Source organism: Anopheles funestus, chromosome 3RL (genome assembly GCF_943734845.2).
Source record: "Anopheles funestus chromosome 3RL, idAnoFuneDA-416_04, whole genome shotgun sequence".
NCBI classification, from domain to species: domain Eukaryota; kingdom Metazoa; phylum Arthropoda; class Insecta; order Diptera; family Culicidae; genus Anopheles; species Anopheles funestus.
Window position 1 is genome coordinate 4202817 of NC_064599.1, and position 24753 is coordinate 4227569.

The 24753-nt window shown below is 45.0% G+C and overlaps 6 protein-coding genes across 7 annotated transcripts; 4 read left to right on the top strand and 2 right to left on the bottom strand.

Moving 5' to 3' along the window:
• The first annotated feature begins 127 nt into the window (after positions 1-127).
• Positions 128-1165, top strand: LOC125772173 (39S ribosomal protein L46, mitochondrial). Its single transcript, XM_049443624.1, has 2 exons — positions 128-411; positions 483-1165. The coding sequence occupies exons 1-2, from the start codon at positions 241-243 to the stop codon at positions 1098-1100; spliced, it is 789 nt and encodes a 262-aa protein (XP_049299581.1). The 5' UTR covers positions 128-240; the 3' UTR covers positions 1101-1165.
• On the bottom strand, positions 1147-2353 carry LOC125772197 (ragulator complex protein LAMTOR4 homolog). 2 transcript variants are annotated; one of them, XM_049443659.1, is made up of 3 exons: positions 1932-2353; positions 1472-1851; positions 1147-1396 (listed from the first exon to the last, which is right to left on the bottom strand). In XM_049443659.1, the coding sequence occupies exons 2-3, from the start codon at positions 1618-1620 to the stop codon at positions 1219-1221; spliced, it is 327 nt and encodes a 108-aa protein (XP_049299616.1). In that variant the 5' UTR covers positions 1621-1851; positions 1932-2353; the 3' UTR covers positions 1147-1218. The 2 variants fall into 2 exon arrangements, with proteins under 2 accessions (XP_049299616.1, XP_049299615.1); XM_049443658.1 differs by having other exon boundaries at positions 1472-2353.
• A 76-nt stretch (positions 2354-2429) lies between these two features.
• On the top strand, positions 2430-5078 carry LOC125772128 (exocyst complex component 7). Its single transcript, XM_049443544.1, has 6 exons — positions 2430-2594; positions 2660-2825; positions 2890-3478; positions 3537-4303; positions 4368-4824; positions 4894-5078. The coding sequence occupies exons 1-6, from the start codon at positions 2547-2549 to the stop codon at positions 4994-4996; spliced, it is 2130 nt and encodes a 709-aa protein (XP_049299501.1). The 5' UTR covers positions 2430-2546; the 3' UTR covers positions 4997-5078.
• Positions 5079-5670: 592 nt separating this feature from the next.
• Positions 5671-10387, top strand: LOC125772183 (DAZ-associated protein 2). The gene is made up of 4 exons (XM_049443638.1): positions 5671-6067; positions 6489-6547; positions 6659-6964; positions 7029-10387. Exons 1-4 carry the CDS (start codon positions 6046-6048, stop codon positions 7215-7217), a joined length of 576 nt encoding a protein of 191 aa, XP_049299595.1. The 5' UTR covers positions 5671-6045; the 3' UTR covers positions 7218-10387.
• Positions 10388-10597: 210 nt separating this feature from the next.
• Positions 10598-14682, bottom strand: LOC125772125 (uncharacterized). Its single transcript, XM_049443534.1, has 3 exons — positions 14511-14682; positions 13902-14453; positions 10598-12456 (listed from the first exon to the last, which is right to left on the bottom strand). Exons 2-3 carry the CDS (start codon positions 14449-14451, stop codon positions 10814-10816), a joined length of 2193 nt encoding a protein of 730 aa, XP_049299491.1. The 5' UTR covers positions 14452-14453; positions 14511-14682; the 3' UTR covers positions 10598-10813.
• A 357-nt stretch (positions 14683-15039) lies between these two features.
• Positions 15040-24586, top strand: LOC125772113 (cyclin-T). Its single transcript, XM_049443480.1, has 9 exons — positions 15040-16557; positions 16711-16828; positions 16896-17106; positions 17178-17223; positions 17288-17378; positions 17479-17640; positions 17708-17861; positions 17945-20976; positions 21062-24586. The coding sequence occupies exons 1-9, from the start codon at positions 16376-16378 to the stop codon at positions 21515-21517; spliced, it is 4452 nt and encodes a 1483-aa protein (XP_049299437.1). The 5' UTR covers positions 15040-16375; the 3' UTR covers positions 21518-24586.
• Positions 24587-24753: the final 167 nt, after the last annotated feature.

Here is a 24753-nt window from a genome sequence, read left to right on the forward strand (position 1 = left end):
ATTGAAAAAAAAAATAGAATACAAAATAAAGAAAAAATAGGTCTTAATTACAGGGCTCAATATGTTTTATTACCATCCCCTCGTTTTCCGACAATCGTCTGATCCAAGAATCCTCTACTGTAGTTCGACCAACATTCGTCTATGAAACTGTGCTGTCAAGTTCCATAACATAAACATTGGTTTGCGTAAACTCGCGATTCTTTTCTAAACCCGGTAAAATTTCACACAAAACCACATAAAATGCGGCTCCTCGTACATCGGTCTCTATTGCACGCGACACGGCTGCTTTCCACTAGAACTGTAGCAACACAGGCCACACCAGATCAAAAATGGGACCTCTATGCCGGTGTGCTTGTTGAGCGCTTACCCATCGTTACGAAAACACTCGAACCGATAGAGGCAAAGTTTAAGGTAAAATGTTCATCTAATTGACCATTTCGAGCAGCAAATAATCATGATCTTCGCAATGATCTGTTCCGCAGCAAATGTTGGATCAAATCGAGCTGGAAAAAAGCCTGAAATCCAACCACGAACTTCGCAAAGAAACCGAGAAACAACAGCTGGAGCTGCTGAAGGCAGGCAAAATTGATCTAGATTCGGAAGCACTAAAACAAACCGCCCAAGATTTGGAGGACGCTTATAATGAAGAGTATGCGCGGTTTAAACCTGCCGCACGTATCACGGAAGCAGACCAAAAGAATGATATTCGATCACTGGACCGTAAGCTAGAGCAAACACTGGTGCTTCTAGTGGAGCAAAAATTAGGCAGCAAGAGCCATTATCTATTACCACAAGGCGCTCACAAAAAGGGCGAATCCCTGCGCCAAACGGCGGAACGCACGTTGAAAGAATATTGTGGTGATGATGTGCAGGTAACTTTCTACGGCAATGCACCGGTCGGGTTCTATAAGTACAAATATCCTGCGAGCGCACGTACCGAAGCGCAAGGTGCGAAAGTATTTTTCTTCCGCAGCGTGCTTAAGGAAACGAGTGGAAACATTGCCAGCAATAAGGTGAAGTATCAGTGGCTTAATCAGGAAGAGTTGAAAAAGCAACTGCAGCAACCGTACTACCAAAGTGTCTCCCAGTTTCTGCTGTAACCTATAGAACGGGCGGTTCTGATTCTAGTGCTATAGTAAACGGAAGTCGTGGTTAGAAAGTAAAACCTTCCTCAAAAGCGTTCAAATATTTATTTTATTCCGAAAGACGCGCGTAAAATCAAGCCAATATTGAATGATTATCCGACTCGATGCCGCTGTTGGCGCTTGCGTCCGTGCGATTTCGTTTCTTTACGACGTAAATGCGTTTGTTCGAAAGGCATATAGTGAAACTATGGTCAGCGAAAACGATCGAAACTTTTCTGCAAGAACGTGCATTAAATATGGCTGGATCGACACTGTGAAATATGAAGCAAAAATTTCTACGTTAGTATCTGAATTGAATCAACTAAAAATCTTTCTTATTTCCTTACCTTTCGGTGAGCGTAAGAAGATTGCTTATGATATTTGCACTGCGCTCGTCGTTTTCCAGCTCGCCTCCAGATGCATGTACTGACCCGTCCTCTGACAGGACCAAATAGCCGAGCTGATCCGGTAGCGGATTACGATCCAGGTCCAACATCGTGCCGCTGTTCAAGCTACTACCTCTTTCGCAGGCAACGACAATGCCCAGATTCTTGATAGCGTTACTATTTTGTTGTTGAAGAAGATGCGCCTGCACTGATTGCTGCGATTCACACACAACCACCTCGGTGAGATTCGAAGCAAGAGAATAGTTACAGCTCCCAATGGGCGATGCTGTCCGCGAGAAGCTAGTACCGCTGGTTGCGGTCGTAGCACTAGCTAACGTTAGCTGCCCGATGCGGTTAAATTGTCAAATGAAAAAATGCGTAAACAGCCGGAACGCAACCAGAAGCCAATATTTGATAGTACTCATCAACTACGCCGCAGAACCCAGCGAATTGTGGGCCGTTCTATGTGTGCTCGGCTACGGACCGTACTGTGCTGAGAGCAAATGTGCCGTAATAACGCCGGATCCGGATGAAGCTTATCGTTTACGCACTGGAGGCCAGAAGGAAGAAGCTTACTCCCAAAACTGTGTCGTCTGACCACTATCGATTTCGTCTATTGTCTTCTTACTGACCTTCTATTTCGTTGCATTGCAGTCTTCTTCTGAATCATACTCTATTTTGACGACAGTTTGGTAAACAAACTAAAGTGCGTGAGCAGCCAACTTTGATGAGGTAAAAACCTCTAAACTGAAACTCTACAGCTCTTAACACTTGGCAGAATTATCTCAAACTGTACCAATAGTTTCATGTGCTAGCTGATAAATGGAATATCTTCATTCCTGTTTTAATTTCACAACAAAACATCCACTGCAGTGGCAAAGTCGACGAAGCAGGAGCAACGTTCGTCTATTGTTTATATTCTCACTGTCACTTGCGTTTCATCTAGTTTGCTCTTGTTTGGTTTTGTTTTCGTCATCACTCGTTCGTGGGAGTATTATTTTTCATTCTACAAACTTTTAAAAAGTATTAATTCACCATGAGTGCTCTCGAAAATACGCTTCAGATTGAGATTAAGCTGGAAAAGGTAAGTTTTAAGCTTGTGTGCACATAATACAAACACCAGTGCCCTAATATTCGGTATCGTTGCAGGAGAAAACCAATCAAGCACTGCTGAAGGATCATGTTGAGAAGTATTCCGAGTTAACGCAATCCATGTCCACGATTCTGAACTCATTCGAGCAACGGTTGGGGAAACTGGAACACACAATACTGCCCGTTTACAATATTACAAAAAACCTGCAAAAACAGCAACAGAGTAAGTAACGCCTAACTGTGACTGTAGTACGCCTCGAACTTATGTCTTCGCCTATCTACGACAGATCTTGATAGTACGCTGCAATACATGGAGCAAGTACTGTCCCACTACGATGCTTCACAGGATGTATGCAACCTGATCCACCAGGGACCGTCCGAGGGTAACATTGGATCGTTTCTGGATGGGTTGAACAAGCTGAAAAAGGCAAAAGATTACTTCCTCAATAACAACCCCCAGAGCGTGGAGCTAGAGAACGTAACGAGCCTGTTTAACAATGGATGCGAAACGCTCAACAATCATTTCAAATCGTTGCTCAAAAAGCACAACTCTCCACTGAAACCAGTCGACCTGTTGGACATGATCTACATCGAGGAAGATTCCTCCAATGAAGATTGTCCTTCGATCAAACAGCTGCCACCGAGTGCACGGGAGGAGCTGAACGTGATTGCCCAGTGGTTGGACAACAACTTACGGCGTGAGTACGTGCAAATATTTGGCGACGAAAGATCGGAAGTGATCATGCGATCATTGCAAAACTTGAAAGATCATCAAAAGAGCGGCAGCTGGGGAAATGAACCGTTGCGTACAAGACATGGCTATGGACGTGCGGAAACGGGCGTTAAGAAAACAACTTCTGCTCGTTTGCAGCAAATGTAAGTAGTGGAAAATGGGAAATGTTTGCATTTACAAACAACGGTGCTTTGATTTCAGATTCGAACGGAAAGCTAACAAGATGTTTATGAAAGCTTCCCAAACCCTTGGCCAGTCAGCGGGATTGGCGATGCGAAAGAACTCCTCTTTCGGAGACATCCTGGCGGCGGAAGAGTACGGCAACGATAACGATCAGGAGCTGGAAAAGTATCTAGTGCTGTTGCTTGGTCTGCAGAAGCTGCTGGTATGGGAGCGGCAACTGCTGAACGACATTGTGCCTCCCTCCCGCCACAATGAGGTGTTTTCACGGCTGTCTCAACCATCGATCGAGATGGTGGTAAAAGATGCGGAACAAATAACTTCCAAAGTGATGCGTAGTATCGGCCGCAAGGAATGGTCTGCCGCACTTGGTATATTTTCTGCGCTAAAGCACGTTCAAATATTGCAACCGGACATCGATCGTATCTGCGACGCTACGCAGAAGCAGCAGCTATCGGGCGTACTGAACCGTCTGCAGCAAACGGCTTCGAAGGGTTTGGAACAGTTTATCGAGTCTGTTCGTAATGATGCCGGTGGCGGTGGTATGGTCAGCATGACATCGAGTACGATAAGCTACGGCGGTGGTTCGAACGTTCCACGCGATGCAACCGTTTACGAACTAACCTCGAACACGATCTGGTTCCTGGAGCAGCTGCAGGAACATTGCGATACCATCGGAGGACTGCTGCAAACAGAGGCAATCTACACGAACGATCTCGATCGTATTGCGTCGCAAAAGGCACTATCGATTGAACAGAAAAATAAGGCTCTGTTGGGAATTTACGTCCGTAAGTACACTTGAAGATTCACTCAAATAATAACTTATTCATCTCCGAATCGTCACGCTTACAGGGAAGGTGTTGGCAGAATTGAACTACACAATTGCAACCAAATCAGAGCAATACGGTGATACGGCCACGAAGCAACTGTTCAAGCTGAACAATACGCATTACATCTTGAAGTCATTGCAACGATCCAGCCTGATCGAAATCGTCGCATTGACCGAACACGACTGTGAGCGTCGCTATCAAAAAATGATCCAAGATCTGAAGAAAGCGTACCTGGGCTCATGGTCAAAATTGCTTTCCTTCATTCACCCACTGGACGATATGCCACGGCCGATTAATGGTAAAGTGAAGGATAAGGAGCGGGCCACTATTAAGGATCGGTTCTCAAACTTCAACAAGGAGCTAGATGATGCGGTGAAAACACAGCGTGCCATCTCCGTACCGGATGTGCTACTGCGAGAGGGCATCAAACGCGACAATAGCGAACACATCGTTCCGAAGTATAATACTTTCTTTGAGGTGTAAGTATTATTCAATTGTTTTGTGATTATCCCGCTTGTAAAGCATTTTTTCTGGTCTGTTACTTTTAGGTACTCTGATGTACAATTTAGCAAGAACATCGACAAGTACGTTAAATATCGTCCATCGGATGTAGCAACTATGCTGAACAGCTTTTTCGATGATACGGTTTAAGTTATGCATTGCATTGTATTCCATTGTTAATAATATAATATAATGAATAGTAAAGCGCTAATCTGCTTATCGCGGCAATACATATTGCTTGGAGTTTGGTTTAAGTTTTAGAAAGAATCACACACAACCAATACAGAAGGGTGCATAAATATTGTTTTATCTCCCTTATTATTATCGTAAATATTGGTTCAATTTAATACAAGAACGCAATTTTCTTAATTTATTTAACAGCACCAAACAAAATTTAAATTCTACTAACAACCCGTTGTCAAAAGCTTACATATCCGACCACATGGGAGCGCTGCTATCGTCAAAGCGATTTTTCCTTTGTTTGAATGAACAAAAATGTTGCATCGGTTTTCATTTAATTTTATTATCAATCTATTTAAGTATCGTTGTTCGAAATATTTTTTGGGCCACAGCATCGCCTGCCTTTCCTGAACGAAGCAGATCAACGAATATCACCAATTGAATTCAGCAACAATGAGCGAGCAGAAAAGTCCATATTATGTGTCAGATTATGGAAGCCATTTTGTACGGCACGTTAAAAGCAAAATTATTGATTTAATTTTCAAGTCACCATTAAACAGGGGCTTAAAAAAGAGAAAATAATCTTTTCTTTTATCCCATTTTTCATGAGCAGTCGAAAATACGAAACAAATTACTGATTTGATACGGCAATGGCACGTCCTTTTTCCAAAGGCTTTTGACTAGCTGCTACGTATGTACGAACCTGCCCGATCTACCGTCACTTGACGATTTTACACAAACACCAGATCGATATTCTGGTAATTACTCGGAGCAACGCGATTCAAAAACCAAACTTTGTATTTACTTTTAACATACATAGATACACTTTACATGCGTATTTATAGTTATAAATTTACAAGTTAACATACTGTAATAGTGAAATTCGACCCGCAATCGCAAGCGAGCTAGCAAACGCGATACGAAGGGAGAGCAAAAAAAAGGAAGGAAAAACTCGAAACAACGCCTGCCTGTGAAAAAGCGATACCAACCAAAACAAAAACGTAAAACGAATTGCAGCCATGAACAACAAAGGAGCAAATGGTAAGCATATCCGTAGGAAAATCATCCATTCCCCCTACATTTGGTGGTGATGGGGTTTTTGGGGTTTTGTAAATTAGCGCGACATTCGTCTTGGATCGATCTAAGTAGCCTCGGTTGGGTACCATTGATGGTGAAATTGTAGTTCACTATTTCACCGTCTGCGGATGCGGAGGAAGTTGTTCATCAGCTTCGCAAAATCGCTGCTGTGAAAAACAATTACGCACCGTTGTGGATTCTGCTGCACATCATTGTGAAACATTATCCATTCGTGCGTGATTCATTGTAGATTTACACACACAAGGTGGAGTGTGTGTGTGTGTTTGTGCGAATATTTATACGGAAGCTGCATACACGGTGCACACGAGCTGAGAATGGGTTTGTGAACGTTTTGGTCTTCCCTCTCTTTTGCCCTTTCTTGCAGGATATCCGTCGTATGATGCCGCACAGCAGGCCGCATATCAGCAATACATGAACGGTCAGGTGAGTCACCCGAAAGCACGAGCAAACACTTGAAACAAGCTAAATCGTTCCCTTTACGACCATTTATCAGTAACGTGTACATTTGCTTGCTGTTCTTTTCTTTACACTTAGCTTCCTGCCCATGCACAACTGCCGCCTTCGTACAACTCGGTGGTCACCAGTATGACGCCGACCTATCCGCCATATCCTCCCGGAATCGTGCCACAGCCGTTCTACGGTAACAGCTGGAGCGTGAGTCCGTCCCCGCAGGCACAGTTTGCCCCGCCGCCACCACCGTACGCGGCCACACCGACTGCCGTGGCGGCCATCCCAGCCCAAACGATGCATCCGCAGATGTATCAGTATCAGATTGCAGCGGCTCCACCACCACAAGGACAGCCACCGCAGGTCTACCAAACACAAATGTATCCAGTTCAAGTAAGTTCGCTTTGCACCTTCCAATGACGATTGTCACTAATGCTCCATTGGCACCTTTTTGCAGGGTGCCATGTTTGATGCCGGTGCACGATTCGGTAAAACCGGTGGACAGCCGGCAATTCCACCGCCCCCACCCGGCATTGTTCCTAATGCGGCACAGATGGCCACAATGCAGGGCCAACAGGTAGTGGTGGCCAAGAAGAAGAACAATTTTCTGCACGGTGGCAACGGTGGCGGCTATACGTTCTGGTGAAGTGTGGGATAGTGCAGCCTTTTTGCTGCGCTCCACCCCGAACAGGCTGAAATGGAGCTGTGCTGATGAGGGCGGAGGTGCCATGTGGGTAAGCAAATGGGGAATTGTGAAGTGGTGGAGCGAACGAGGGTACAATTGGGATTAGGCGAAGAAAGGACAAACCAACCGTGCAAGCACGTTGACTATGTAAACGCGAAAACTGGACGAGAAGACTGCATACAATCGATGCACGTATAACGCTGAACTGGATGGAAAGCAATAGACACAGTTGTTTGGTTTGGAATGCCGAACCAGCCAATATGTGAAGGCTTATGGATCATACACAACGCATAAAAGTACTTTTTTTCTTGTAGCGTATAAAAACAGAAGACTAGAAACCATTAAATGAACTCCTTACATTTATAGCATTTTTTTTGATTCGTACTCTATTAACTCCTATTTTACATTTGGTTACATTTGTTAAATGTTTTCAACCATAAAACTAAATTGAATTGAATACGATGTTTATATCTTTACCACTGAACAGTGATTCGTAGTTTTTCGTTTTATTTTTACCCTTGTAAAATTAAGTTCCTTAGTTGGACAAGTTACTGTGAAAAACAAGTCTTCTTCACCTCCCGGGAGTACATTTAACGAAAACTTGTGTGTTCAAATTTAATGCAAACATGGTAAGCAACATAACAAACAAACAAACAAAAAATCGGCCCCCTCCTTTTGGCCCCCAGTATACACCTGCCTATTATCTGGACTTGCGTGTCATGTGGTGCCGAAATATTCACCGGATAATAATACTAATTAGTGACCGACAGACTGCTCAATGAATTAACGCACAGCGAGAGATGGGTGCTAAACTTTATGCGGGGGGAGACAGGTAGAAGGAAAAGCTGTTATCAGTAGCGAAATGGTTAATATTGGCAGTGGAAAATGGGGAGGAAAGAATTAGCAAACATAATTGCAAACATTACTTATCGAGTGATCGATCCCTTGTTCAAACATGCAACTAGTTACGCAGGATACAATCGAGCAAGTAAATAAATTATATAAACAACATTGGTGACATAGCAATTTAGACGAGAGCTGGACTTCCGTCGAGGCCAACTCGTTCGTCTTCAACAAACAAATAAGAAACGCAATGGTGCGCTATAGTGCCCTAAAGTTCCCTCCCCCCGCCCAACATTTAAAACTCAGCACATGTGTACCCGTGGTACACCGTAAGAACTTCCTTGTTAGACAGCAGCATATATTAGTAGAACGATGGACTAAAAACCGATCAGTTTGGATCAATGGATTCTGCGGAGTGAATACAACACCGAAACATACTGTAAAGCAATCTTGAAAAGCAAAAAAGCACACGATCACGATTCGTGTGACGATTCGTACGAATATAACACCTAACGCAACTCAATATCGCCTCGTTTTCTTCCGGGTATCATCACTGTTATTGTATTTACTGTTAGGAAAATCCTTCAAACAATATTTGCCTGCGAGCCGAGCACAAACACGTTACTTTCTTGTGATAGTTGGTGCCGCTATTCCGGGCCTGGGAACATTAGCAGGATACTATTCTCAAAACCTGGAAGTGGTTTTACACCACCTGTGAGCGTACATGAAGTGCAATTAGAAATCCTTTTTGTGCGCTAACCTCAGCAACTATTGGCAGATGAATTGCGTTGGACGAAGATGAAATGAGAATACAAAGTTGCATCTAGCTTTTGGGCATGTCAAACTGATCGAGTTTAGTGAAACATTACACTCGTGCGCTATGGTTAACCTTTCCCATTGATAAACTGCGATTGTTAGGGTTATTTAGCAGCCCCTGGGTGAAGTGTGATGCACGATTCGTCAGTTTGTTTCGTCTACTCGTCTACTGATCTGATCTGGTCTAATAACAATAAACTTTCTGCTAAATCTAAATTCAGGACAGTACCATGTACCTCCTTCATCTTTAAACCTTATCAACGACGAATGCATGGGAATGATATGACCAAAATTAGAAGACTTCCAAACTACCTAAAACAAAAATCTAAATTAACATGTGGTTTGTTTCACGATGATGGGGCAATAATAACAAAGAATGGTTTAAAAACAAAAAAAGGAACAAATATATTAACTCAAAAGGTAATGAAAAACAAAACATTGACTGTAGTAGCGCCTTGAGGGGAGGTCCGATGTTGGTAAAATTCCTAACCGTGTGGATGAAAAGACTTCGAGCTCGTACATGAATGTGGGAAAGCATTTGAACGCAAAAATTTTGGGAAAAGGAAAACACATGTAACGCTCCAAAAAAAAACAAAGGAAAAGGAAAAGAAAATAACTATTGGCGAATTAAGTAGAGAAGCGCAAAACAAATAATATCAATTCAAATAGTGGTAGCGAATGTAGGAAACGTAACAAAAGAACTGCAAAAAGAAAGAAAGGCAAACCAAAAACAACAACAACAAAAAAGGTTCTTGAATGAATGAAGGAAATGATGATTAAAATTACAATTCAAGTGATCTAGTTTGGCTGAGAAACTTTATTCGAAACAAAACAAATATATATATACTTATATATAATATATATATACGTTGAATCCATACTGAGGAATCGGGAAAAAAACGCGGGAAAGCGAACATGTGAAGGACACACCGTATTGCTTATTGCAATTGCACCGTACTATTACGGCGTGAGTGATTCAGCGAAACGAACGCGAAACAAGGATGTTGGAATGATATAAACTGGAATGCTTTAATAATTAGCCAAAAGCGTGGGAAAGTGTAGTGATAATTCGAATTGATCGAAACGGATGTGACCACCACCCACCACCACAGTGCAGGAAGGTGTGGAAGGAACGCTAGGCGCCTAAAGCGGAGCAAACTAAAGAAGATGAAAGGTTTTTTTCATATGTTTTATTTTATGTATGCAATTTACATTTATCAGTGTTTTAGTTTATTTTCTTTTTGTTTTTTTTTGTGTTTGAACTTTAGAAACGCCATTATGTTGTGAAAATTTAAAAATTCTACCAAACAAGTAATGATAATAATTTCGTTCCTAAGTTTTGCAATCAACGAACCCGAGCAAAAACCGTGGGGAAAGATTATGTTTATTTCCGACCCCGATCCGAGATAGCAAGGAAAAGTATTTCAACTGAAACATGATAATGAATAAAGAAACAAAACCATGAAACACAACACTGACAAGAGTTCTCCTCGACCCTGGATTAGGGGTGGTTTACTTAGTAAACAATCATTTAATTGCTTGTTGGACGCGATGACGATGAAAGAAGTGCCATTGAGTGAGTGAAGGCGCGAACAGCTTGTCCCTCCACACACTGAATGGATTGTAACCGATACGGTTTTGCATTTGCAGGAAGTTGTAGAATTGATAAAAAAAATAACAAATTTTACTTCGTTTATCAAACTTAAAAAGTTTATTGACCATTTAAATTGTAGTAGTTGAATAATGAAAAAACTAAGCCTAGAACAATTCTTGTAAAAATATTTTCATAAACGTATTATGACTACTTTCAACGCCGAGATGTCCTCTGACCGTGGGCTCGGTATCAATTTGCACTTCAAATTACAACCGTGGCCATGGCAACTTCAGATTTGCTTGATCTACGATTCATGCTTGTCCGTAGCAAGAAGAAGCTTCTTTTGTCTCGCTGTTAGTGTCACCTTCGACGAGGATGTTGTTGATTCATCCTGGCCGTCTTTTTCCTTTTGCAATTCTGCCGATTCAACCGCATCCGTCGATGTGGTTGTGTCTACAACCGCTTCCTGATGCGTCGTGTTGTCGGAGGAAGGAGTTTGCTGATCGTTAATTACATCTACTTCACCTTCTCCTGCGGTCATCGATGTTTCCTTTTCGATCTTTTTCTCTTCCTGTTTATCCTCCTCTTTCGGGGCATCATCCTTGACTGGTGGTTCCGTTTCGCTTTGCTTTTCTGCTTCCACCACTACCGATGCACTTGAAACGTCCATCGAATCTGTTTCCATTGGCACGATCGGTTTGCTGGTGTTCTCGTCCGGTTTAGGTTTCCTTTTGTGAATAACACTGGCCGGCAGTAGACACTCCTCCAGGTCAAGAGTGCTATCATCCATCGGAGACACGGTAGAAGTGGTGATGGGATGCACGATTGTGACGATTTCTTGCGACTCATTCGGTTCCTGCTTCATTTCCTGATCGTTTGCTGTGCTGACCGTTTCCTGCTCCGATTTCTGCTTATCTTCCAGCTTGGCCGCGGCTGCCCGGGAGGAACGTGTATTACGAACTCGTGTAACCGGTGTGATTGGTTCCGTTTTAATCACTTTGCGTTTGCTTTCGGCTTTAACGGAAGGCTTTGCATCCATCTCGGCACCAGCAGCCTTGGGTTCTAAATGCATCACTTTCTTCTCCTCCAGTGCCTCAACGCTGCTTTTGTCGGTTACCACTTGGGAAGATTTCTCACCAACAACCGTACTGGATACTTCCATGGCACTGGTTTCACACTCTCCTTCCGATTCAGATTCGTACTTGCGCTTGTTGAATGAACGCTGGGCCGGCAGTTCCATGTGCAGCGGACAGGTCACATTCTCAAACAGTCCGGCCAGCGTTTCCTGGCAAACGACACCGCTCTTCTCGATACCGCACGCTCGGAACAGCACCTGCTTCTTGTCCTCCAGGATGTGCTTGCGGCAGTGCTTACAGCATGGTAGCGTTCGTTCGCCACACTTCACACCACCCTCGGTGTACGAACACTTCGGCAGTGATGGTGGCTTCTGCTGGAGGCCCTCCGTTGCTTTGGCCCGCTTTTCCAAATATTTGCGCTGTAAGATCGCCTCCACACCATGCTTACGGTGGTACCGGTTCAGTCCCTTCAGCTTCTCGTACAGTAACCGCTCGCGGGGCGTTTGCTTGATTTGGTCATAGATGCTACAATGGAAGTCACGTTCGGCACGCTGATCCTTCAGATAGTTACGACGCCGCTCGCGTAACACATGCTGCAGACGGTGAATTTGCTCGATGTACAGCGTCTGCAGCCGGAACAGCTTTTCCTTGGTAATGCGCGTCACCTCTTCGGCTGTGTAGATACCGGCATGCTTCAGTGGATCACCGCCCTGCGAGTCGACACTCTCGTTATCGGAGTTATCCATCTCGTGCGCTTTCCAGGATGAACCGTACGTCGGGTGGAGTACCGCTGCATCGTCATCACTTGAATCGGAAGCATAGTCCAGCACGATACGTCCGGAATCATTAATCGCTGTAACGTCGACGTCAACTGGGGGGGAAGGGGAGCAACAAAGGAAACAATACAAATATTAATTCATTCAAGGAGAAATATTTAACACGCTTATAAAAAGTTCATTGACGTCTCTTCATTTCGCATGGAAAGTCTTTGTTAGTTTTTCTGTCCCATTCCATATGTAAAACGATTTTTAGACTCAAATCGTACACACAATTAAAGCATTGTGTACCAATATCGTATGAAATAGCGCACGAACGTAGGTGACGACTGGTTGAGAGGTTTGATAGAACCAGTTAAAAATGGAACCCTTTTCATCCCGGATCTCGGAAAGTCTGAGGCCGAAAATTTGATACAATGCAGCCACAGCCTTCCACAGACTCCCGTGTTTACTCAATGTAAATATACATTGCTGCACGAGTGTCTCTCTCTTATGCATATCTAATCACCTGGAAGGCGTATAAAAAGCCATCGGAAGATTCCAGATAACTCGGAGAACATAGCAAGAAAATGAAAGGACTTGTACTATTAGCGCTGCTTGTCGCAAGCACGGCCTTGCTGGCCGAAGGACAGAACATTAACGTCGTGGTAACGGCCAACACGGACGGTACGATTACAATCGCAAGTGCTGACGGTTCGCAGAGCGTTACCGTATCGGCCAACTCTCCGACCCTGCTTACGGAATTAGTTGCCATTGTCAACACCATTATTGCCAACGCCTCTACGACGACAACAGCGGCGCCCGGTACTACTGCCACCGCACCGGCTACTGCTGCAACGGCTACAACGGCTGCAACGGCTGCTACGACTGTCGCCACTACAGTAGCTACGACGGCCGCTACCACGGTTGCTACGACGACGACCACGGCAGCGACGACGACTACGGCAGCAGCAACAACCACTACCACAGCACCAGGATCGTGCGGACGAGGAGGCGGCTATCGTCCCGGTTTAGGATTCGGTATCGGCGCAGGAATTGGCATCGGTGGAATCGGTTTGGGAGGAGGACTGTATGGAGGAGTGCAACCGGGCACTGGTTTCGGAACAGGGGGTGGAATCATCGGAACAGGAGGCATCGTCCGACCGGGTGGAATCATTCCTGGAGCAATCAATCTAGTCGGACGAGGCCTCAGCTCCGGAATCAATCTCGTCGGTAACGTGCTATCTGCGAAGACCAACTTCGAAGGACGTACGATCTACAACGGTGGTACTTTGGGTGGTGGCTTGGCTCAGTCAGCTGGCAATTTGATTGGAAATGCTGCAGCTGGATTAGGGGGTGCAGTAGGCAGCATTCTTGGCGGTGTACCGAGACTCTCAGGTTCACTGAACGCCGGAGCCGGAGTTGCTCTTAATAGTGGATACCAGCGACCAGTATTGCTTGGTTAGTTAAAAGCTTACATAAGCTACGACGCCTCCACCACACCGATGCCACAAAAGAAATAAACAATAAACTTTCTGCAAAATAAAGCATGCACTCTTACCGAAAGGATCAACCGATGGTGTTACGACGTCCACATCCGTATCTTCGTCATCCTCGTGTACGGTTATCTTGAGCGGGGTGTTGTTGCCCATGTAATGCTGCTTGGCTTTGTCCACCTTCACATGGTGTGCCAAACCGTGCAGCAACGTTTCCGTTGTCTCCACGGGCACCAGCTTTCCGATCGTTGATTTCGTCTTTTTCAGTTGCGTCTGTCGGCTGTGCTCGAAGCAATAGTTGGAACCGTAATCCTTCTTTACGTCGTACTTCGGCGACGGCTCCAAGCAACGACGTTCGTTGGGAAATACAAATTCACACTGCTTGTACGGAGCATTTGGGTCCTGCAGAATGTGCCGGAAGCAGTAAACGTACGAGTCTACCCGCGGTAGCGTACATTCGTACTGTGTGTTAGCGCAGACTTTGGCTTTCTGTTCAATTTCCAGCTGGATTTGAGTGCGAAGAGCTTGTGCCTGATCTTGGCCTTGGCTGGAGCTACTACCGCTTCCTCCACTGCGGCTAGCAGTTCGCCCAGCATGCTGATTGGTCGGTCCCATTGCTGCGAATAGTTGTATAGTTATGGCTTTCGTGTTGTGATAGAAATACGAATATTTACCTCTTTATTTAAGCACGACGAAAGAACGCTTAATAACAATGTTTTTCACAACGAATCTTGAAAAACACGCAATACGGTCGAAAGTGACGCCATGTATCGAGGAAAAGAAAATGTGACATTTCATGTATACGCTAGCAAATGCCAGGCTGGTGCATGATACAAGCCGAGCATCAAACGTGATCAAACACGTCGTTGACATTTGTGTGTAGTATAAATTAGATCTTGATCTCACAAATAGTGGGGAATTAGAATAAACAGGATTTTTCCTCTATTTTAAGTGAAACAGACGGTATAAAGCTACATAAATACATATACACAAATATCTAAAGAAAGTGGAAAGTAAAATGCAAGTGCAATGTGTTATGAACAAGTAGTGTACACTACTAATTAGCAGCTAGGCATGTTTCATATAATTCATTGGTTATATGCCATTCACTGGAAGATATGATCGATTACTATAGATGGTTGTAATGTAGTGGCCCATTCGAAGGAACTCGGTCATAATATTTAATTTTTGTTTACTGCCACTTTCTGTTCCAAACTGTCAAACCGCGCTAGATGATCGAGCCTGTATGCTATACTGACCTTGGTTGTGAGGTCGGCCATTACGGAGTGAAAAACATATTTGTGGAGTGCATTTTTCTACACCAAAATAATACCATCTAACTCACATACCAGCAGCTGGATTCGGTTGCCTTGCCTTTCCGAACGTGCTAGCCAACGTTTCGGATAGTTTTTCAGCGAAGCAACGGTGGCCCAGCGCGTGCACGACACGATTTTCACAACCGGGCCCAAAGCAGAAGCCAAAGCCAGGCCAAGAGAGTCAGCCAATAAAGACAAGAAACCAGAGAAAAAAAACGGCACGACACGACGTAAGAAGGCCCTCACTCTCTCTCTCTGTCTCTCCCGCACCGTCCCCTTTCACATTGATAGTTGCTTGCTTTGCGGTCGAATGGCGTCTTGGGAAATTGGTGTGACGACAGACTGCAATGGAATGATGAAATAATTGCCCTAATCATATAAACTAAATGTCCTTCTTGAACGCTTTTCGCGGGTTCGCAGAAATTGACCGCGTGTGCAGTGGCGGCGGTAGTCTGCTTGTCCGATGGCAGGCATAGCTGAATGTCTACTGCTCGGATCCGTTTGGCGCCTAACGAAGATCTCCCCCCGTCATTAGGGCCGACTAGGAATAGGGCATGCAAAAGTTATCTGTGACGTTGCAAAACAAAAATCACACTGCCAACGATTGATCGCCATATTTTCCGTAGTAGAAAAGGCGTGTGTTCAAGTGTGCGTGAAAACGGCGAGCGTGTGTCTAACGGTAACACGGCTGGTAGTGTGTGAGTGCGGTCGATAAACGGGGTGCAAGGTTTGTGAGCGCGCGCTTGTGTGTGTAATGTGTGTGTGAAACCATCGCTAGCACGCACACAGTGGTAAACGGCTTGCTCGGAACGCATCATCTGCTGAAACGAGCGAAATAAGAAAGGTGGTGGTGGATTCTAGTAGGCGGCTTCTATGTTTATTTCTAAACGTCACAAACGTGGGCCATGTACCGATGGATAAACTCAGAATTATAAACAACAATCTCAGCACCATTATTGTGCCGCGTTTTGGCTGAGGGAAAAAACAAGGCAACAACGAAAGTACACCAACCTGTACTGTACACAATCAATCGAGAAGGTCCGGGATGAAAGCAGGTTAACATTCGACCAAGCAGAACGTAGGACACGTGTCTCTTCCTTCGAGGACACACTCTGGTTGACCGTCGTCCTGTACTCAGGGATAGGCATCAATCGAACTTGCACGGTTTCCGTAACTGGTCGGCGTAAAGGAAAGCGGCCCGATCACCTCGAACCTAACCATCGATGGCTTCTGGTGGTAGCGCGAGCGGAACGACGAGTAAGAACGATGATTCGAAATGGTACTTTACAGCCGAACAGCTGGCGAGCTCGCCGAGTCGCAAATGTGGCATGGATGCGGATCAAGAGCTTATGTACAGACAGCGTGCTGCCAACCTAATACAGGATATGGGCCAGCGGTTGCAAGTGTAAGAATTAACTCTCTACTTTTGTTAAATTACGTTCGCCACAAAGGCTACTCGATACCATATGCAAAATGGTTGCCGAAGAAACGGTGAAACATGCTCTGTTCCGTTGTTCCCGATAGAAAATTATACGTCCCGTTTTTGTATCCTCCGTAGATCTCAACTATGCATCAACACGGCCATTGTTTACATGCATCGGTTTTATGCATTTCATTCGTTCACACAATTCCACCGCAACAGCATAGCTGCCGCCGCTCTATTCTTAGCAGCAAAAGTGAGCATTTTGATAGGAAAACTATGCTTCAGGCTAACAAAACTAATCGAAATGTAATTTACCTTAGGTCGAGGAACAACCACGCAAACTGGAACACATCATCAAGGTCGTACACATTTGTCTCGGACTGGACGCACCGGATCCGATGCGAGAAAACTATGCCGAACAGGCACAGGACCTAGTGTTCAATGAGAATGTGCTGCTGCAAACGTTAGGGTTTGATGTAGCCATCGATCATCCCCATACACACGTCGTGAAAACCTGCCACCTGGTGAAAGGTAATGGTAATAATGAGAATCCTACTAAAGAGGAAGTCCGTGGAATTAACAATTCTTTTTTTCTTTTACAGCTTCCAAAGATTTGGCACAGACATCTTACTTCATGGCATCCAATAGGTATGTTGCATGGTTGGACACTAATAATTACATACCACCTTAACCAATTGTTGCACTCTTTTAGTTTACATCTTACAACCATGTGCCTGCAGTACAAACCGACGGTCGTGGCCTGTTTTTGCATCCATCTCGCCTGCAAATGGTCCCGATGGGAGGTGCGTTAGGTTTTTCCTGTGTAGTCTTAACGCTTTCCGATAGATGCTTATACCGATCGTAAACTCTTTGATTTCCTTGTTACCGTATCGCACCACACAGATTCCACAGTCGAACGAGGGTCGCCACTGGTTTCACTATGTGGACAAAACGGTAACGCTCGATCTGCTGAAGCAGCTGACGGACGAGTTTCTGCACATTTTTGATCGCTGTCCGACACGGTTGAAAAGCAAGATGAAATCAATACGGGCAGATACGGGAGCGGTAAGTGGTTTGTTGCTATCTTTAATTGTTTCGTTTCTATATTTGCCTATTGTAATATTCATTCCAGGAGGAATCTGGACGACGAACAGGTGGTAGCAGTAGTAGCAGCAGTAGCCTAATGGCTGCCCCTTCCTCTTCGTCTGTACCGCGCGGTCTTGATGAAGGCAGCTCGACCTCATCGTCCGCCTCTAGTCATCATCGTCCTAAGCAGGGTTCCAGCTGTAAGCATCTTCTCCGTCTGCAATGTGTTCAATTTCGCAGCATGCTAATGCTCGTTGGATGCTTTCCATTTGTCAAATTTTAGCCGAAATGATGAAACCGCACGGAATGTCGTCTTCCGGGAGCCATCAAAAGATTCCTTCCTCATCGTCGTCCGGTTCGGGATCCCGTTCACGTTCCGAACGACCATCCGCCGGTTTGTCGTCCTCCGGCAGTTTGGCGGGCCAGCAACAACAGCAGCAGCAGCAAGCACCGCCACAGCATTATGGAAGCGGTAGTAGTAGTAACAGCGGCAACAGCAGCAAAGGTCCACCCTCGATATCTTCGCACCGAGGCAGCATGTCGATGAACCCTTCCAGTGCCGTGTCGTCTCAGCGATCGAGCGCAGGGTATCAGGGACACGAGGGAAGCAAATCTCGCCAACAGTCGTCCGTCTCCGGTATGATGCAGGCAGGCGGTGGTGCGACAGCAGGTGCTGGTGGCAGCACGTCATCCGGTTCTTCATCTTCCATGCATTCCGGTTACAATCAGATGAAGGCGGATCGTCACAGCAGTGGTCAAAAGCTAGCACCAAAGCCACAGTCTACTTCTTCTACATCCGGTACTACTGCTGCACCCAACTACAATGCGAAACATCAGCAGCAAGCGTCCCAGCAGCAGCAGCCTTCCTCTCTCTTTTCTCATCCGCCAAGTTACAACCAATCGATCAGTGGACGCGCATCGAATCTTCCGATCGCTGATCAGCAATCATCAAGTGCGGGCAGCAGCAGTCAGCCAAAAACCGAACCATCTTCCTTCCGATTGCTTGACGAATCGATCGGACGCTTGACCGATCCGATGCAGATGTGTACGCCACCGAAGCAAAGCAAACCATCGTCCATCTTTAGCCCGGATTGGAAAGATTCGCAGAACGAATCGATGCAGAATATACCGCCGAGTAAATCTCGATCGAGCGGCCACTACGGTAATGTAACGGCCGGTGCAACATCGTCCGAGCGGCTGCTAAAACCACCGAAAGGCAGTCCTAGCGGCAAGAAGCAACAGCTGCAACAACTACAACAGCATCACGGTTCGGCGATGGGACCATCGCGGTCCGATGCGCAGAAGAAAGATCGCCGTTTGGACGCCTCTTCAGGGCTCGCCGCACAGCAGCAGGCTGTCTCTAGCAAGCATCAGCTGATGGCACACGACAAAAAATCCCTGATGCCGCCAGGTTCCTCCAGCGCTCTTCCGATGGCCGGTGGCAATAGTAACGTTAGTAACACTGGTAGCAATAACGGTAGTAGCAGTAGTAATAGTCACACTAGCCACAATTTAAAACGATCATTAGACGGTACGGTTATACCTCCGAACGCACTAGCCGCCAACGATGGTACGGTGCTGGGAAATCTCTCCGGTAACGGAGCGCCTGGTTCGATGGGGGCAAACAGTGCCGCCAATACCACTATGTCCACCCAAGCGAAACGACCGCATCCGAGCAACGAACAGATACGGCAGGACGATGGGACAGACTTCCGAGAGCAGAAAGTGCGCCGAACGGCGGAACCATCCAGCTCATCGTTTCTCTCTTCCGGTTCGCCTTCCGACCAGTTGTTCAATTCCTCGTTCGATCTGGCCAGCACGTTCGACAAGATGGATGATTCCTCGTCGCTGTTCAACTTTAACGATCCTGGCTCGCTGCTTTCCCAACCGCTGCTGAGTGATTCGAAACCGTCGACGCTAGCAAAAAGTGGCGGCATTTTTAGCAACACAATCAACGGTATCGAAACGAACGCAGCGCTCGTTAGCAGCTTGCTGAAAGAAAGTCTGTTCAACGAAACGCCAAAGTTTGGTTCACTGTACGGCGGCACGGGTACGAATGAGGCACCGTCCGGTGGGACACGGTCTGACGTTCCGGATGCCAAGCCAATCGACACAACGGGCGGCAGTAGTGCATCGTTAGCAATGGATACGAAGCCGCAAATTAGTGCGATGGAGAGCTCACACGGATTTCCACCTTCGTCCACCGCTAATCAGCAACAGATACCGGGTAGTGGTGCCAATGAATCAGCCCCGTCCGGTGTGGTTCCACCTTCCTATCCCTGGGTAACAACGAATGCTAATCTTGCGAGTGAAACTTCCGTCAGTGTTGTGCCAGTACAACCAGCACCAGCTGCTGTCGCGATTGATCCCACGGCACAGTCCACACTAGCCACGGCGGCTTCGACGGCTTCCGATCCCGACACGGACCAGGGCGCAGGTGGACATCGATCGAAATCGGAAAAGAAAAAGAAAAAGGAAAAACACAAGCACAAGGAAAAGGACAAGACGAAGGATCGTGATCGTGAGGAAAAGAAAAAGCACAAAAAAGACAAAGACAAACACCGGGATCGGGAACATCGGGAGAAAGGTGATCATCATTCCGGGCCAGGCACGGGTTCGGACAATGTTACCGGGGCTGGTGGTGCGGGTGGCGCTAGCCATCAGCACGGTTCACATTCGGCACAGGATCCACAGCCACCGCCCGGTCCGATTAAGATCAAACTTAACCGCGCCATCATTCCGCCAGTGGTGGATGGGGTCGGATTACATGCGTCCGGTACGGGAGGCGGTTCCAGTTCGGCGAATGATGGATTAAAGATAAAAATTCCCAAGGATCGATTGTCCGGTTCGTCTTCACTGCCCGGTGGTCCGGCAACGGGCGGCGCCTCTTCGATGGCCGGTGGTTCTCACGGTGCATCGGCTCACGGTGTCTCCGGTGCGGGTAGTTCTTCCAGTGCTGCTGGTGGCGGTGGCGGATCGGCATCCTTGAAGTTGAAAATTTCCAAGGATAAAATAGAACACTACAATATTAGCGCTACAAGCGAAGCGATCGGTGGTGCCGGGCCACATCTTGGTGGCGCCGCGGGAGGAAATGTTGGTGGTACGGGTGGACTAGGAGCAATCATGGGCATGGGTGGAGGTCCGAATGCCATCGGTAGCGGTAACAGTAGTAATAGTAGTAGCAAAAAGAAGGACAAGGAGCGTGATAAGGATCGTGAGAAAAGTAAATCGAAGTCATCTTCGGAACACGGAAACCGTCAAAACGGTGGCGGATCAGTGGCACCCGGAAACAATAGTAGCAAATCATCTAGCAAGGTAGGTGAAGGAACATTTAAATTGTTTCTCTATTTAGAATTGACATATTCCTATGATCTAAATTGTGTGACGTTATTCTTTGCAGAATCTATCAGCTTTACCGCAGCAGCAATCACAGCCGCAACAGCAGTATGGTATGTACAATGCAAACCAATCCATGACGGCCGCCCCAATGGCAGCCGCCGGAATGCTACCAGGACTGCACGGTTATCATCATCAGGCAGGGTTCGATTACCTACAGCAGCAACAATCGGTTGCCGCTCTCCAACAGCAGCAGCAGCAACAGCAACAGTACTATTCCCAATATGGTCAGTTTGGGCAACAGCAGCAGCAGCAGCAACAGTTTCAACAGCAGATGGCCGCCTCCGGTGCCGGTTCGATGTTAATGAACGCATCCGGGGCCGGCATGATTGGTAAGATTTCTGGACAGCCAGGCACGGCCGCCGGTATGCAATCATCCTCGCTGCCACCGTACTACTACGGTGGAGGGTCCGGTCCGGGAACGGCCACAAATCAGGGCGGTGGTGCTGGTAAAAAATAAGATTATTTCGCTTCACTAGCAAAGTAAAACCTCACAGCTCAAGCGTTCTTCGTGTGTCTATTGTTCTCGGCATTGATGCAACGACCCCCATTTACTGTGAGTTTTCGGAGTATGCTGGAAGCTTTCTTTTTTGTTCCAGTTTTGTTAGATTTTTTTTTTTATATATGTACATAGTTCGAACCGATTTACAAATTTCGACTATATAAGTTTCAACGATTTTTTTTAAGTAGATTATACTACAGATTGCGATCATGTGAGAGAGCATACACATAGTGCGGTACACACCGGTCCTGGCACATTTGCAGCGATGGTACCGATTCATCGAGAATCTTAAAGGATTTTTAGTTGTTTATGTTATGATTATTTGATTACAAATATATAAAACACTGCTAGCGACAAGAAGGACTAAATGAAAAAAAGTGCTGTTAAATGTTTACCAAGTGTCGTTAGTCGCAGTTAGCCCCCCCCCTTTTTTGCATACTTTTTTTTAGCTACAGTTAATGTTATTTGCCTAAGCACACCGATTTTGCGCCGCGCATTTCGGAGAGGAATAATAAACGGTCTGTTGGAAAAGGTCCAAATTACTAGACTAGTTTGTGACAGTTTAATCTAGTGCTAGGCTTTGTAAACCGGTCTAGAATTAACCGTGTTCAGTGGAATACAATGCAATACGTTACGAACGTATCGCTGGAGAATATCATGCAAAGATGGAACGTTCCAATGTTGTTGAACTCGTTGCGTGTTGTTAGCAAAGCAGTAGCTCTTCCCCGGGCAGTCATATTGGTAAAGGCACAGTAAAGAAATGACTTAAACACGATTGTATAAAAAAGCAACGATAGAATGACGTCCGATGTGTCGACGTGCAAGAGATTGTGACGATTTAATTTAAGTTAGCAAAACAAATGAATTGATAAAAAAAAACAAACAAAATCTCGTATGATTGTCCAAGGATATAGGCAAATTGTAACAAAAAAAAAACATAAACTGATTCGACTACTTCCGTGCTACTATGGGGTGTACGCCTATGTTGTGTTTATTCACATTTGGATACTTCTTAGAAGTGTAATTTCGGTTTGTAATGTTGCATTAACTCTTTGTGCTTCTTCTACTCGTTTCGTTCTGCTCAACGATCGTTTACTGCTTGGGAATAAAGTGTACCTTGCTACATCAATTGTCAATAACCGATTAACTGGTATTTCATTGAGTGAATGGATAAAGAATGGGAGATCCTTTTCAAATTCTAAAATAACATTATACACTGTGGCATGGTACAGTCCCATAGGCGGGAAAGATGCTAGTTAAAGAAATCTTTCAAAATCTTTTGCAATTACTGAGCTACCGAAGAAGAAGATACAATGACTGAGATGAAGGAAGCGCATCGATAACCAATTGGAGATTTTAAAACACACACAAAACGGCACCCAGAATCAGTTCCATTCGGGTTTGGCTTAAAAATTTCATAACGAGTCAGACTCGTCGAAGATGTAACGAAGGGTTAATGATATTATCAAAATAAAGAAGACAAAAAAAAAGATTAAAAAACAAAAGGTAAAAATCAAGACGAAAAAAAAACACAAGAATTTAACTATTATAGCGCAAGAAACGATTCGAACACTACGAAAGTTATTCAGAAGTTACAAAATTGCTAAAATGGAAAAAATACAGCAAATATATCAATTAGGCAATGTGTGAGGGGTACGTACCGAAAGGTACATTCTTTTGGGTGAGATTACGAAAATGTTTGCTGCTATTTCTACGCGAATCATAGCCATCGATGGGACACGGTTTGCACATGCTGCACTGCTGGATCTGTGTACTGCGTTTGACCGGAGGCGTGTGATGTGGGAGTCCGCGCAGGGTAAATAAAGGATGAGATTGAGCGTACGTAAAATTTGTGCATATTGCAACATTTATTCACTCTTTGGATGCTTACCTTCTTGTTCGGAAACATTACGCTAAGAGCTAAATAATCCAGTACAATCTACTCGCATTACCAATAATATCACGTGGGACAGAAGAGTGCAGGAGCGATTAACTGAACTTGTACGTACATATGATGAGGCTGCAGACTGCGGGAAAGCAATAGAATAATCCTACGAAAAGCGGGGTGAAGGATGGATTCATCTCCTACGAATCCTACACACGTATGCGACACATCCAACGAATGTTCGCCAAAAAACACGTAAAGCAACTAAGTAAATACTATTGAACCTACATATTGACTAGAGAAAATTAAATGAAACCATACACTCACACAAACACACCCTTTGCTATAATTAATAGAACATACTTCAGAAGGATACCATTACTCTAAATTTTGCGCATACACACAGAAATACAACAGAAGAAAACATGTTTAAACGAAGAAAGCTATACACAACAAAACACTCGAACTGATAAGTCTGAATTAGATGGAAACTTTAGTAGATGATGAAGATGGTTAAGGTGGAAATTCGCCCACAGTGCGATAGTTAGTCCATGAGAGTGAGATTGAGAAGAGTTACGAAACAAAGGTGTGAAAGATGAGCATAACAGGAAAGGTGAAATTCAAAGAAATATATTAATTAATTTGTTAACAAAAGAAAGCAAAAACAAACAAACAAGTACTCACAAACCTGCGCTAAATCAGCAAAATAGTTTCAAAAACAATATATAAATATATATATCTTTGGTTTATGAAAGTAATTGGGCAGTTTTCTAGTCCTGAATTGACTTTAAACCAAGGCGTGCAGGGTTTGCCTGGCACCATTCCCGGATGTATTACTTGAATCAATCAATACTACGAGCCATGGTTTTCGTTCCCGGCAAAATTGGCATCGGCTGTTTTATAGCACTAGAGATTAATAAGGAGATTCATCTTCTCAACTAAGGTTTTTTGCTAAGCGGATGGTTAATGAAAAAGAAAGGAATGCATTTGCAATAGTTCGTACGCGGTTGATATTTCTGATGATGGTCGTTTGCGCGGGGACAAGTATGAAACCAAACTAACAAACAAACTATTTAACGGAAATCAACTAATCTACCAAGAAAATACAAAATGTGGAAGTTAGGGGAAGAAAAAGATGCCGTGCATGAGCTAAACTTTTCTCGTCCCTGAATGATGGGATCGATGTAAACCTAGAAAATAAAACACAAAAAAAACAAAGCAGAACAGAACATGAGCCTGTGGCCGATCAAATCACGGGAAGTGTGCTGTGGTTGAGCGCGAAATGGAACCACAAATGGAAACAAATGGA